Source organism: Leopardus geoffroyi, chromosome A3, assembly GCF_018350155.1.
Source record: "Leopardus geoffroyi isolate Oge1 chromosome A3, O.geoffroyi_Oge1_pat1.0, whole genome shotgun sequence".
NCBI lineage: Eukaryota > Metazoa > Chordata > Mammalia > Carnivora > Felidae > Leopardus > Leopardus geoffroyi.
Window position 1 is genome coordinate 100,713,313 of NC_059336.1, and position 14,991 is coordinate 100,728,303.

Genomic DNA, 14,991 nt, shown 5'->3' on the forward strand with positions numbered 1-14,991 from the left:
TTTCCATTACTTTTACATGGCTTTTGTTTTCCCCCAGCCATAGGACTTGCACAAGAGTGCTTCATGTCCCTTTCTTCCCTGTGTGCTGGCACCTTTAGTTGGGCTCTACTCAAAGTCATCGAAAGTGAGGACTTGTGATGAAAAAGGACTGAAATGAAGGTTTTCTTGATGTGATTGTATTGCTGGTCAAAAACCTCTACTTCTAGCACTTGTCTCACCACTGGGACTTTGAAACAGTATCAGAAGCAGCCAGGACCCTGGTTTGCAAGAGCATCCTTATCTTCACCAGGGCTGCTTTACTCATACCTGGTCCCAGATTTACTGAGGGACCCCATGAGTTCCCCACTGATGAACAGCCTCATCCTTACCCTGCCAGAGTTGGCACTGATGGGCTACAATATTGTGTGTGTATAGGTCTGTTCCCAGCTCCATTCTGCATCCTCTCTAGCCTGGACCTACTCCTGCATTCTCAGAAACCTAAGCATGGTTTCATGTGTTCTCCTAGAATGTTCAGTTTAAGACATCTAATCGAGGGAAAACGAAGGCAGGGGAATGACACAGATTAGCTACTTAAGCATTCATGTGCATTGTCCCATTAGACTCTTGATAAACCAAGGCAAATGAACAAAAGGACAATTAAAGCAGATTAGCCTTTTGGGGCGCCTGGGTGGCGCAGTCGGTTAAGCGTCCGGCTTCAGCCAGGTCATGATCTCGCGGTCCGTGAGTTCGAGCCCCGCGTCAGGCTCTGGGCTGATGGCTCAGAGCCTGGAGCCTGTTTCTGATTCTGTGTCTCCCTCTCTCTCTGCCCCTCCCCCGTTCATGCTCTGACTCTCTCTGTCCCAAAAATAAATTAAAACGTTGAAAAAAAAATTAAAAAAAAAAAAAAAAAAAAGATTAGCCTTTGATCTTGGTTTACAACTTCAAGGGAGACCTGGCTTCCTGGAAGCTTCTGTTAACTCCTTCCCATCTCACCTACAAATGCCTCGCTCTCTGCATGGCCAAATGCTCACTCATCACAATCCTTATAAATGTGGTACTTCTCCCCTTGCCAGGCCCCAACGGAATCCTCAGCATAGTGCTTGGCAGCTAGAGTGGGTGGGACAGAGTCCCATCTGGACTGATGTCATCTGAATTTGTAATGGATTTCAGTGTACTTCAGTGGTTTTAATTGCTTCAAACTTTCAGAAAATTAGGCCTATAGGATTGGTATCCATTTTTTTTTAATTTTTTTTTTTTTAATGTTTATTTTTGAAAGAGAGCATGAGCAGAGAAGGGGCAGAGAAAGACAGAGACACAGAATTTGAAGTAGGCTCCAGGCTCTGAGCTGTCAGCACAGAGCCCAGTGTGGGACTCAAACTCATGAGCTATGAGATTATGCCCTGAGCCAGTCAGACGCTTATCTAACTGAGCCACTCAGGTGCCCCTCCATTCTCTCATTTTTAGATGTTTATTCACACACTAGTGAAATATTAGCCTCTAATAGTAAAAGATGTTTCCCCATGCTGAAGTAAATAACCTAACAATTTTTGCTTTTGGTCCTGGCTCTCCATTTCAACTTGCAGTCTGTTCTTCCTTATGATTGTCTCTAAACTTGTAATACAACTCAAGTACTGCATTCCTAAAAGGCATTGAGTAAAATGAGTAGTGTCTTGGTCACATGCTACAACTCATTTTTAAGACCACTCTTCTAGGTCTTAACATTTCCCTGATGTTGACATTTTATATAGGAAAAATTATAACCTAAAATTCAATTCAACATTTTAAACAAAATGGTATGAGATGTAAGATTTGGGTTATAAATCAATCCAGTGAAGACCAGAACCAAGTTTTAAAAAGCGCTGGAGCATTAGCGGCATATAAAGCAACCAAGTTGGTCAGAAAACAGCCTTTTGGAAATTGGGAACTGAGGACAGTTTAACTATTTTTCAGTAACCTAACAAAAAAAAAAAAAAATAGAAACCAAAACATCAGAAGAACAAACTAGAATCAAGACCCATGGAATGACAAGGGTCAAAGGAGGAGTCCTGTTACCTCTGAATAAACTTGTCCACTTTGCCTCGTATCACCAATGTGTGCAGACTAGAAATGCAGATTAGGGGCTCAAAACATCTGAAGACTAGCGATAAGATGTACTCTTATGTTTTAAAACTGCAGGGTTTGATTTTGTGGGTGATTAGAATGCTGAAATGGATTAGAAAATCACAGTACACCACTGCAGTAGAGTTGTTTTGTGATAAATTTTACAGTGCAGTAGACGTGTAGATACACATGTAGAAGTCTGTCTGGTCATGATGTAAATTATTTTCCTGCTGGTAATAAAGTTTAAAAACCTTGAAATAAGATATTTCTGAGATAGCCGTCAGTAGGAGCAAGGAAGTTCAGGGCAAGTTTATAGACTCCTTTAGATCAGGTCTTTAGAGGCAGAGTGGCAATTTACCAAAGGAAAGTTTTTGATTTGGTTGATGAGAGGCAATGTGTTAATAGAATGGCCAAAATATGAGGTGCACAGGGTCTGGGTAGTGAAGGAATGTCCAGCCAGGCCCAGGAAGCAGCCTAACTGTAAAAACACTGTCCATCTGATCCACACAGCTATGGACTTAGACAATTTGGGACTACTACAGATCAAGCCCAAGAATTTACAGAGCTCAGCAGGATTTCAACCTCTTAAACCAAGAATGTCCAAGAGGAATCAAGGTCTTGATAGAATTTATTCCCAGGGAAACCTAAACTTTGCCACCAGTGACAGTGGGATTTGTTCTTACAACAATGGCACTTCTCCGCTGGCTCTTGCCTCATAACCCCTCCAGAACTCCTTCCTCTTCCTAAAGATCTGGGGCAGTGTCCATACAGCTAGCTTGAACTTAGAAGGCAGTGAAACCACATCACCTACCCATACGCAATGGTAGAGTGGCCAAGTAAACCCTCTTTCTCTCCATCCCCCATCCATTCTTAGGTTCTCCTGCTGACCTCAGGACCCCTAAATGCATCAGGGGGGCCAAACCAGGGAAGCTGAGCTTTGGTTCAGGGAAATGGTGACCACTGGACCTGATGAAGAGTGATTTGCCTGATAATCCTTTTTATTTCCCATTTATGTATAACTCAAATTATCTGTTCTTCTGCACTGAGTTCAAGCAAGTTACTTTAAAACTGATGGGACAACTCATTTGGGACTTGGAGGCTGCTTTTTTCCAGAACCTGTTAAGAGAGCAGAGGATTTATATTAATGCTAAGCAATAGACCATGTGCCTTAAAAAGATGGTCTAAAACTGCATTTTAATTTGTTACATTATTTTGAAACTAAAAAACAATTTTAAAGCAAAGACCAGAGTTTTAATGTACCTGGAGAAAGGAGTTTAAAATGCTGAGGGATGCTATCCTATCATTCTCAAGAGGGAGGCAATAAGGTAACCCAATATAAGGCTAAAAATTGATAATGGAAGACAAATAATGATTTGCTTCACATGATCAAGTCCAAAGTGGCAGAGATTTAGAGTTTAAATGAAACATGCTAAAGTGAGTGGCCCTGCCCTCTGCCCAGGGCTATATCCACCTTCTCCCAATCTTGTTCCTTTGGATTCTACCTCCTTGAAGAACTGAGAACCCAAGTAAAGGCCCTTTTCACTTGAAGCATTGCCGAGTCTTACTAGGCACAAGAAGAAAATCCAGGCCAGGCCCAGAGTCCCCTTTCAACATACTGTTTTCCAATATGCAGTGGAGGTAAGGAGGTTTGCTAATGGAACTACTAAAATTTGAAAGCCAGTGGTCTTATTTTGATTTGCGGACCTAAAATACACCAGTCAGTATTCCTAGGAGTTCAGATAATCCCATCTGATGAGTTATTTCTGGGCTCCTAGAGAAATTTAGATTTCCTTGTAATTGGTAGTATTTTACCTACTGTATAAATTACAAACACCTTTACTATAACAAACAGGTAAGTCAGCTTTACAAGTTAATGTATTTTGCAATTTCATGCCATTCCAAAAGGGAAGGAAGGCTGAATTTGAGAACAGCCTCATTATCCTCTGGTAAAAATCAGCTCACCGTAACTGCAGAAATTAAGAATCTGCTTAGGAGGAACATAATGAATAGCATTATCAACCGAGGCCAAAATGGGACCAAAATATCCGCAAACCAAAGGGCAAGTGCCATGCAAACTTAATGTAACAATCCAAATTCAGGGTCTGGCATTCACCCACAGAAATATAAAAATTCATCTCTCCTTCCTCCTCTATGATTTGCAGATACTTTGCTCAGATAAAAGTGCCTCTTCAGTCTGTGAACACATAAACCCCAACAAAAAATAATTACGAAAAAATTTTTGACAGTGTTGTCAGGGAATAAAAAATCAAAAGGTAGGGGTTTGTTAATGTTTACCCAGTATGGCAGTCGTCTTAAGCTTCAGAGATGTGAACTAAAAGTTCTCTGGGTTTTATGGCAATCCAGTTTAAATATACCACAAAATTATTCAATCCCTTTTAAGATTCCAGACTCACCACCCCCACTTCAAAGAAGACATATTCAGTCCAAGTACCAGAAAGGAACAAGGTCAATTACCAGTGTTTCAGAACTGAGAGCTGTGACCGGTTTTGAGGACTGCTGAAATTAATTTGTGAGTAGAAAAGAAACTGACTTATTAATAGGAAACAGACCAGAAAACAGTACATCACCTGTAGAAAGGGGCTAATAAGCAGTGGTTTGAAAAGTGTTTCATGTACACACACGGGTGTGTATATATTGGGTCCCAAGAGAAAAGACAACTTTTTCTTGTAGCAACTTAAAAGTTACAGGTACATACTATTTCTGGTGCCTTGTAATCACCAGAATGCCATGTCTCCCATTGTAAATACATTGGCATTTTGGCTTGTACGTCAGTCTTGAGTTTGACCAAACTTGAGTTTGAGTAGGACTCAGTTCACCAGAACCTTCAAAGCCAAAAACAGACCTTGCACTTTTGGAACCCAATTCACGGCCTGGAAACTGAGTGCCCAGGACTTCCTACTTCTGCTGTTGCCGCTTCTCAAAAAAGTTTTCTGCACATACAACAAACTAGAAATGGCACTTCTTGAAAAGGGATAAGCTACTCAGTTTTCATCTTTTTGTTTTATTCAGTTTGCTCCAAGGGCAAAATCAATAGTAATAGGGATCACAAACATTATTTTTGAATGGCTCACGAGCCTGATCAGTAAAACCTGAAAAACGGAAAATGTTACACAAGTTGCAAAGAAATTACTCCTGGAGTTCACTGACATGATAGCAAGTGGAAATAATATAAATGCAACAGGTGTTAACATTTAGAACAGTACTTATAACCTGCTCCTTTCTAGACAATTCTGGGACCCTGTTGCAAACCCTTCATATATCGCTGATTCCCATTCACGTAAAATAAGACTTTACAAAACTCTTCCTAGACCTTACTCTTGCTGCACTTGAGTGGTTCCTATTCCTACGGCGCTGGCGTATGCTGTCAGGATTTCCACTATCTGTTTGGTTTCTAGGGTCATTCGGGCCTCCTTCAGCCAGTCCTGGGCCACTCGTCGGGACTCCCCTTTCAGCTGGTTGACAAACTTTGCTGCCAGCTCCAGATCACCATGCTCAATGCAATAGGAGGCATAGGACAGTAATTTAAATGTGTTTATGTCCTCAGGGCAGAGCTCCGCTGGTGGCTTCAGTTGCTGAGGTGGGAATAAGAGCAAGGACTGCAAGTAGGAGAGGAAGTACTGGTATAAGCTATTTCTGGTTTCATCAATCATTGCTACCCTTCGGGCCAGTTTTTGAACAGCATAGAAACGGACTCTAAGGGTCTCTTCGCTGTACACCCCACGGGTCAGGGACTCTGGAGGGATAGCTGCAGTTAAAGCTTGGGCAAATTCACTATCAGAACAGTTGACTCTGATGGCCTCAACTGCACTACCCAGTGGAACAGTGGGCAGGTCTGCAGACGCAGTCTTCATGCTATACTTTAATGCCTCCACCGAGAGCCACAGTTGGTGGGCTTTTCTGGCCTCCTCTTCAGCAACTGCATGACCTACAAAGAAAAAACAGGCAAAGAAACACATTTTTCTCTCCATCTGACTAAATGTCCTTCCCATACCTGCAGAGAACTGATGTAGATGTACCTGCACCCTCAACAGGCTAAATCCACACGGTAAATGATAGGGCCAGAGAGCCTTTTCCAACCCCACCTGACACTTATTTCTGGCATGTGCTTTCCGAGGAAGTCGGCCTCTTCATGAGGCAACATGATGGTAAACCTAACTTTTTAGTCAAGCCATGGAGAAAACTGGAAGGATGTATGTGCACAAGCACAAGAGAGTCTCTTTCCCCTCTTACTGTGACATCCAGAAAAACACACAGTATCTGATTCAAGGATAATTATTTTAGAATGTTTGAGGGAAAAAAACATTTAAATTAGGCTAAGACTTATGCTAAGGCCATCAGAAACTTCCTGCAAAGAATGGAAGACTTCGAGTAAACCTAATGGACTACGTGATCTTGAATCTTGCAACTTCCTAGGTGTTTATTTTTATACTTATCTGACAAAAATGGCTCTATAACACCCCCCAAAAAAACCCATTTTATCAACATTCTGTCAGAACATTTCCCTTTCAGTGTGCCACGCTGAAGCCTCAGAATAACTACTGTCCGTTTGGTGGGTGGAATCAGCAAATAACCACTTCCAGACAGGGCTGGACAGCAAGCGTGGGGATATGCTGACCTTTTGCTCCACTCAGGGAACATAAGACATAACCAAAGTGTGCTGGGTAACCTGCCTCGTAAACGGCGATCTCCAGTCTGACACACACACAGTAAATCTTCAAGTATTTAGATTTAATTTTTAGATTCTTTTTAATTTCCTCTCATAAACACCCTATGTTCCAAACTTACCAAATCTGGGCTAATTTTCTCAGAAATGAATAAAATTTAATAGAATGACTTCACAGCATCTTTATGTCCTAATGCTGACGCATGTAACCCATTATCCTAACGAAGAAGTTGGACTGAATAAAATGTAAGAGGCCCGTGTGCTCACTCTGAACAGCCTGTTCGATTCCTCTTAGTCTAGCATAGGCAGTGTTTATATCCAGAGTAAAGTTGTCAATTTGCTCTTGACTGAGGCGACGAAACTGTAATTCCTGTTCAGTGAGTTTCTCAGACAGGTCCTGAAATAAAACATAAACAGTGTACAGAAGAAAGTGATGCTACTTCAATGCATGTCAGTCACTGGGATCCTAAAGTCTACCACCAAATGCTACCTCCAAAAGCAAAGAGGGCCTTTAAAAATCTCAAAACATTTCTCATGAAACTCCTATATTATGTGTAAGATTTCAAAAATTTCCTAAAACTCATAGTTGATGTATATAATTCCCTACAAATTTACTGACAGAACTTTGTATCAGAGGAAGTAGACCAGGAGAAGAAAGCAATTAAAAACTGAGAAAATACTAACTTTAGAAAGTAAAGTAACTGCACTGCCCCCCAATGTAATAGATTTGCTGTGATTTCCAAACTTAACCTCTCTGGGAAGTTTCCTCAGAAATAAACATCTGAGTGCTGCTACATAACTCACAGGAGATTGTGGAAATAAAGCAGGAGATCTGTGTGTCAAGTATTATCTGCATTTTTGAAACTCACTGTACCAACCCTCCCTAAAACTTGAAGGCTCCAAATGACTAGGACATAGATACAAAACACATCTGATCAATTACACACAGGTACATCTTTATGTAAAAAGGAGCAGTGTTGCAAAATACAAAAGCCCCACTGCACCAAGGCTGGGTACCATTCGCATTCTTTCCCCATTCTTCCATATCCTCAGAGGGAAGGACACATAGAGGACATGAAGAGGAGAGGAGGCTGAAGGGAGCTGATGCACTGTAACAGGTCCCCACCTGTTCATGTTCATATTTGAGTTCCTGTTCTTGTACCCGAAGGACATCGCGTAAGTGATCAGTGTGGGCAGCAGCCTGTCGGCGAAGCTGGGTTCTCATTTCATTCTCCATGGCATCTCTGACTTCCTCTACCTGTGAAACCACAAGAATGATTACTTCTCATTTCTCCACATTTGCTCTTAGAAAAAAAGACTAGTAGCAATGATGATGGCAGCTTCCATGCCCTGAACGTCTACAATGTACCAAGCATGCGGCTAACATCCCTGACTTCTCTGACATCGATCACAGCTGAATGCTGGAAGGGGACTCACTCAGCTCTGGCAAAAACCAGATTGCAAACAGGTGTCTTTCTGCCCCAAAATCTGTTTCTCCCAACTGATCAAGCTGCCTCTTATGCAAGGTAAACACTGTCATTTCCTGAATCACACACTCCTTTAAGGATTAACAAATCCTCAAAGTTTTTTTGGAAAAAATAACTACAAAGACTTGGGATCAAACACAGCTTCATCACAATAATTGGGGAATTCATCTTCTCAAGTGTCCATTTTTTCATCTAGGAATAATGCCTAGAGTGAAGTATTAAGAAAATTAATAAATTGATTAATATCTGGTAGTTACTCTACAATTTCTCCTAAGCAAAGAACACTGCTCTGAAACTGCTTACTTTACTATGAATTTAGATTCACAAGAGAGCCCAGATCAAAACAAAAATATGAAAAGCCTATCATGTCTTGCCTAACAATTGGCCATATTACAAATTATTTAGTACTGATTACCTAAAATTCATAACTTACTTTTTCCTAGACACATTAAGTAAATCCAATCAGTGCATAGATATTTATAAAGTGCCAACCCTGTGCCAGGCAGTGCCTACTATATCCTTGGATACGATGGTGCTCAAGACACACAAACTTTTTGTTCTCCTACAATGTACATTTCAATGAAGCAATCAGACAGTAAGAAGTAAACAAAATGGAGATCTCAGACTGTGATACTTCTTTTTTAAAAATAAGGCAGTATGAGAAAAAGTAATACAGACACTCTACATTGAAGAAATAGGAGAAGCCTTGCTGACAGCGTGACATCCAAGCTTAGAACTAAGTGACAGGATTTAAACTTCCAAGTCACAGGACTAGATAAGAGCACTTGGAGATAGTTTAGATGGATAAAAGGTTTCAGAACCAAGGCGAGCACATGCCAATATTGGGGAAGCTGAGCAAAGAAGGGGTCCAAGCAATGGCCAACAAGGTGGGAGAAAGGCCAGGAGCTTGTGGTATCCTAACAGACTAGGGAAGAAAGCACTTCACAGAGGAAGCAGTGCTCAACTGTGCAGCTGAGAGGACAGGAAGGGAGGATGGGTACCTAGGTTCCCGAATCAACCCGCAGACACCTATCTAACGCATGATGTACCCAGACAGAAAACTTAGAGGAGCTGTTGCATCCATTCTTAACCAAAACACTGGCGGGGAAAAAAATACCTTCAGAACCCAACAGAGAGTCTTTCCGTGGTGCTTTAGGGGACAGGCTCCACAGGGGGAAAGATAAAGTAGATAATCCTGGATACCAAGGGCTTGTTACTTTCTTACACTTCTGCATCTGCTCAACATAAAGGAACGCTGCTAATCCTTCCCTAGAAGTTCAGGCTAGAACAAGGGCCAAAGCTCCATTCAAGAGGCGGCTGGCATGACTTACATCTAATATTTTAAAGTCAGGACTGTTGGTATTATCTGTAGAAGCAGATAATCAAGTAGATTCACTTTAAATTTCTCATTTCCTCTACCTTTCTGTCCTGTTCAGCCTGTATCTCACTTCTGTGATGTTCTAACGCTTTTGCCACCGCAGAGTCAAATGCCCGCTTTTCTTCCAGCTTTTGTTTTTCCAGGGCTAATGCAATGTGCTGCTTCTCTGTGGCCTTCTGTTCTGCTAGCTCTCTGTTTAGTTGGTCAATGCGGCGATGTGCATGAGCAATCAGGGAGTTCAGATCATCGGTAGACAGCTTGTCGGCTAAATAGAAAACATTAAGATGTTAATGATTTCACCAAAATTACACATCTACAAGGTAACTTGCTTCAACTGATAACAATTTAACAGCTGTAAAGAAACCAAAGGGTAGCTAACATTTGAAGACAGATTTAGATTCTCCACTGCCATCAGAAATTCATAGTGTGTGTCCAACTAAGGCATCTTCAATCCCGAGCAAAGTAATTTAGTTGAGCCTTCATGTATATAATCTTTTCCAGGAACCCAAATTAATTGAACTAATTATAAATAGGCTTTACAGTTCATTATAATTTTGCCTCTAAAGACAGTTTACACATATAATCAGTTCTATACTTTCATTCATGCATAACTATGATCGGTCATAATAGGCATCCTAATATTTTTTCTGCTAAAATTCAGATTCGAATTCTGACTCTTCCCTAGTAAGAGTTTTTGTGCCTCTTCCTAAACAGAGGTATTACCTAGGACAGTGATCAGCAGCCAGACTGTCCACTAGAATCCCTTGTAGAGTTTTCTGAAAAGTACACACGCCCAGAGATCCTCATTTAGGCTTAAGCATGTGTTTTGTTTTGTTTTCAAATCTCACCTTCCACAAGTATTCTGATATGTTACTATGGGTTTAGAGTTACAACTTTAACAGCAAAATACAGAATGAGGGAAATACTACATAATAAATGACTCCACAATAAGAGCAACAGAGAGGCAAAAAACAAAGTGAGGGTTCAGAGATTTGACTAAATTCAACATGTATAGCTCCTTTGGGTACGGATTCAAATAAAACAGCTACAAAAATTCATTCTACAAAATGGGGATATTTGAACACTAAATATTTGATGATATTAAGGAATTACTGTTTTAGGTGTGATGATGGTACAGTGATTGTTTTTTTTAAAACATACAGAAAGTATTTACAACTGAAAAGGATATATTTGGGATCTGCTTCAACATAAGTTAGGGAAATAAATGACAAAAACTAGCCAAGTGCTGATAATTACTGAAGGTGGATCTATTGGGAGTTTATTATAGCTTTCTTCCTACTTTTTAATGTTTGAAATTTTACAAAATGAAAACTTAAAAAAAAATACACACACATATATATACACACACATACATACAACAGGTTTCCAATTACTTGGTGAAACATTTTTGTTCCTGAGAGCACACAGATGCCAAAAATATATCCAAATCAGATTTATCACTTGCAACGTAATTCTGCATTATAAATTTAGATGCTTTAGTATAAAGAATCATAAGCAAACAAAAAAAAACTTCAGTATTTTAAGAGTCAAAAGACTTTAAACGTAAAACACGCATAATTACTCACCTAGGTCAGAAATACCTACAAAGGAAAAGAAGAACAGTTTGAAAAAAGAATGTACATGTTTCAGTTATTAAGTAGGAAGCTGCAAAAAAGAAACAAGGAACCAGGAACTAGTAGTACAAAAAGTCTATTTTATTTTTATTCTATTCTAGTCTAAGAAAGATTCCCATCAAACCTACCATGCAACATTAAAGTGTAGGGATAGGCATCTTTTTATTTATTTACTTATTTTGAGAGAGAAAGAGGGCATGAGTGGGGGAAGGGCAGAGAGAGAGAGAAGGAGAGAGAGAGAATCCCAAGCAGGCTCCACACTCACAGTGCGGAGCCCAAGACAGGGCTCGAACTCACGAACCATGAGATCATGACCTGAGCTAAATCAACAGATGCTTAACCGACTGAGCCACCCAGGCGTCCCAAAAAAAGCGTATTTTAATATTAGAAAGCAAAACAATAGAGTTTATTTCCTAAAACCTAAAAGGATATAGAACAATATAAATCAAGGTAAATTCTAACATTTTATAAAATAGGAGTCATTCATATTAAAAGTAGCTTTGGTTTTCAGGGTCATCTCTAGTTTTGCTAGAGCAATCTAAAACGTAGTTTTTACACAGAGACTACAATTCTTATTTATTCTCTTCATTTACACTAGTTCATAGAGTATTTCACTATGTCCCAGGCCAGACTCTGTTCTCAATACCAGGCCTCCCCTAACATTTCAAATACTTACGAAGCTACTGTTTCTTCTTTGGAAGCTTAAAAACAGTGAATTCACATTAAATATGCATTTAGCCTGTGCAAATTAAGCTAAGAACTATGACTGACTGATTTGATGGTAAGGAAGAAAAAGATAACATTCTAAATAATTTGGATGATGCTCCCCACCAGGATCACAGGCCCCACCTTGAGGACACGTGACAGGAAAGGGGAGCTGCAGCCAGTCTCCTGCTTCTCAGCATGAGCTTCTTAACATCATGGGTATGACCCCTGGATTCAAAAAGTTCAAAAACAGGTATTTTTTCATCCAAAATGGCTCTAAAAGGCAACTACTTAGTCTGGTATTAAACCAAAACCAATCTGTCCCAATGTTGTAGGAGGAAAAACTGGCAAGGATGGAAAACGCGGTCAGTCCCAAGAAGGCACATGAGTATGACAATATATACTAGTCCACAGCAATAAAGGAAATGTCCCTGGGATACAATCTACAACCTGCACTCACTCTTCCCATCCTGACAACATCCACCCACCCTCCTCCTAAAGGCTCCTCCTCCCTCCCCGCACCGTGGTATCCACTAACTGAATATGGTGTGTATCGTTCATTTTGTCATACTTCACAGATGTATGCATCCTAAAACAATGCGTAGTGTTGTTCTGCATGTTCTCAAGCTTCATGTAAGTGGTGTCCTACTCTACATATTCTTCTGCAACTTGTTTTCTTAACGTTTATGTGTGAGAGAGTTTTGGTTTATTCATTTATACTGCCACATGGAAGGCACATTTAGCAGTTTCTGATTTTTCTGCTCTTACAAACAGGGCTCCTATGAAAATTTTTATGAGTCTCCTTATGCACCGGTGTGTCTTCCCGAGCACATACCTAGGAGTTGACCAGCTGGATCAGGGAGAATATACATTCTGAATTTCACCAGATACTGTAAATTATGGTTCAACAAATCAAATGCTAAATGGTGACTTCTAAGTTTCTTCCTATTCTTCATCTTCAGTGCCCCTGGTACACACAACAGGCAACCCCTATCACTCTGCCCTTAAGGTAACTCCAGCAGTTTTTAACTAGTTTCCTTGCCCTTTAGACGTCCCTTCCTACACCTCAATCTCATACAAGTTAATTTTCTTCATTACAATCAGATCATTTCTCTTCTCAAAAGCCTAAAAGGGGGTCCTATACTACCAGTACAAATCAGTCAGGCAGAGAACAGGGAGGCTAATGGTAAGAGTGAAATCTTGGCTCTATTCCCAACCTTGGGCAAATTACTTTAACCTGTGTCTTGGCTTTCCCATCTATAAATATGGCATAGCAACACAACTTTACCTCATAGGGGTGTTATAAGTTTTACTTTTTTTTTACTTTTTATTTTTAGAGAGAGCGCACACAAGATACAGGAGAGGGGCAGAGGAGGAGAGAATCTCAAGCAGGCTTCATGCTCAGCCAGACACGGGGCTTGATCCCACAACACTGGGATCCTGACCTGAGCCAAAATCAATAGTTGGATGCTTAACCAACTGAGCCACCCAGGCACCCCAGGGCTGTTATGAATTTTAAATACATGTGAAGCACTTAGAACACAGTGCTATATATAAAATAATGCTCAATAATGTTAGTTATTTTATGTTTCACACTGTGCTCAGCTACAGAGAAGAAAAATAAATAAATAAAGGAGTATCAACAGGACATTTATAACTTAGTGAAATAACACAAATTAAGAGCAAAATAAGTGACAACATAAACCATTACTAAGGAGCCTGGTGTATAAGTCTTAAATGAATTCAGATTTCAGAGGTGAGGATATTTATTAATAGCTGGGATAACTGTGAAATAATAAACTATCTCCAGGACTACCCAAGAAATCAGTTACACTGGGAAGAAAACTGTGGCTATGGGAATGGGGGGTAAGGGAAATGTCACCAGATGCCATTTGTACTTTTCAAATTTTGTATCATGTGAATGTGTAATCTATTTTTAAGATTAGTAAGAGAACGAGATTGAGATTACGTGCACACACACACGGTCGGAAACTGCACTGCAGGGGTCTTTCACTTTTTATAGGATACATTTTCTTTAATGCCAATTTTCTCAACTTTGGTACTACTGACATTCCAGACCAAACGACTGTTTGTTTCGAGGGGCTATTCTGTGCATTGCAGGATGATCCGCAGCATCTCTGCCCTCTACCTACTGGATGTCAGTAGCACCTCCCTAATATTACAAACAAAAATGTCTTGAGACACTGCCAAATGTCCCATGGCAGGCAAAAATGCCCCGGGTTGAGAACAACTGCTTTACTGTTTTCATGTTTTATAATGGGCATTTTCAAAATCAGCAAAAGAATTTTTATAGTTAGCAACTCTAGAGGTTATCATGGAAAAATCAGTAGCCTTTAACCTAGTGGGAAGTGCACAGACAAGTACTTTAGATGAGAGAATGCACTCACTACTAACTCTCCACAGGCAGACCCTGTCCCGCCTTCCAACCTGATTTCATCTACTGCAGCCCACCCAACTAGCTCCCCAACTAGCCACCAATGTCCCATTTTTTGCCAAGCAGCTCACACCTCACGGACAGAGATATGCAACAAACACCAAAAACAATGAAAAGAATTTCAAAAGGATAATTGGGGTGTCTGGCTGGCTCAGTCCATGGAGTATGTGACTCTTCATCTTCGAACTGTGAGTCTGAACCCCATGTTGGGCATGGAGAGTACTTAAAAATAAAATCTTAAAAAAAAGATAAAATAAGGTGATGTGGTAGCGTGACTTCTGGAGGAAGATGGTCAGGAAAGGTCTCTGGGGTGGTGAAAACTATTTCAGCTGTAACCTCAATAAAGCACAGCCCTTGGGAAATTCCGATGAAGGAAATGGTGCAGACGTGGCTTAACCAAGCCTGCTCAAGGACAGACTGCCCACACTGCCCATTTTGCCAGCTGCTAATCAGATTAAACAACCATGTACAAATAAGATTCACTGTCCCCAGAATGAACTGTGTTTCTCCATTTCATCCTCTTACAAGTCTTTTTTGATCTTCTTTGACAAGAGTCTGAATCTCCCTCT

General features: G+C 40.4%; 1 protein-coding gene and 1 long non-coding RNA gene across 7 annotated transcripts in view; one reads left to right on the forward strand and one right to left on the reverse strand.

The window, feature by feature from the left end:
• The first annotated feature begins 897 nt into the window (after positions 1–897).
• Positions 898–14,991, forward strand: part of LOC123581075 — a 29,043-nt gene continuing 14,949 nt past the window's right edge. Inside the window, exons 1-2 of the long non-coding RNA XR_006703585.1 lie at positions 898–4,271; positions 4,692–4,693. This is a non-coding gene — a long non-coding RNA (uncharacterized LOC123581075). The remainder of the gene's footprint in view (positions 4,272–4,691; positions 4,694–14,991) is intronic.
• Positions 5,082–14,991, reverse strand: part of IMMT (inner membrane mitochondrial protein) — a 40,684-nt gene continuing 30,774 nt past the window's right edge. For all 6 annotated transcript variants that reach the window (XM_045446746.1, XM_045446745.1, XM_045446743.1 and 3 more), the window contains 5 exons: positions 11,215–11,229; positions 9,670–9,893; positions 7,890–8,021; positions 7,031–7,160; positions 5,082–6,025 (listed from right to left, as the gene is read on the reverse strand). In XM_045446746.1, the coding sequence (XP_045302702.1) occupies positions 5,412–6,025; positions 7,031–7,160; positions 7,890–8,021; positions 9,670–9,893; positions 11,215–11,229 (1,115 nt within the window). In that variant the 3' untranslated portion in view covers positions 5,082–5,411. The remainder of the gene's footprint in view (positions 6,026–7,030; positions 7,161–7,889; positions 8,022–9,669; positions 9,894–11,214; positions 11,230–14,991) is intronic.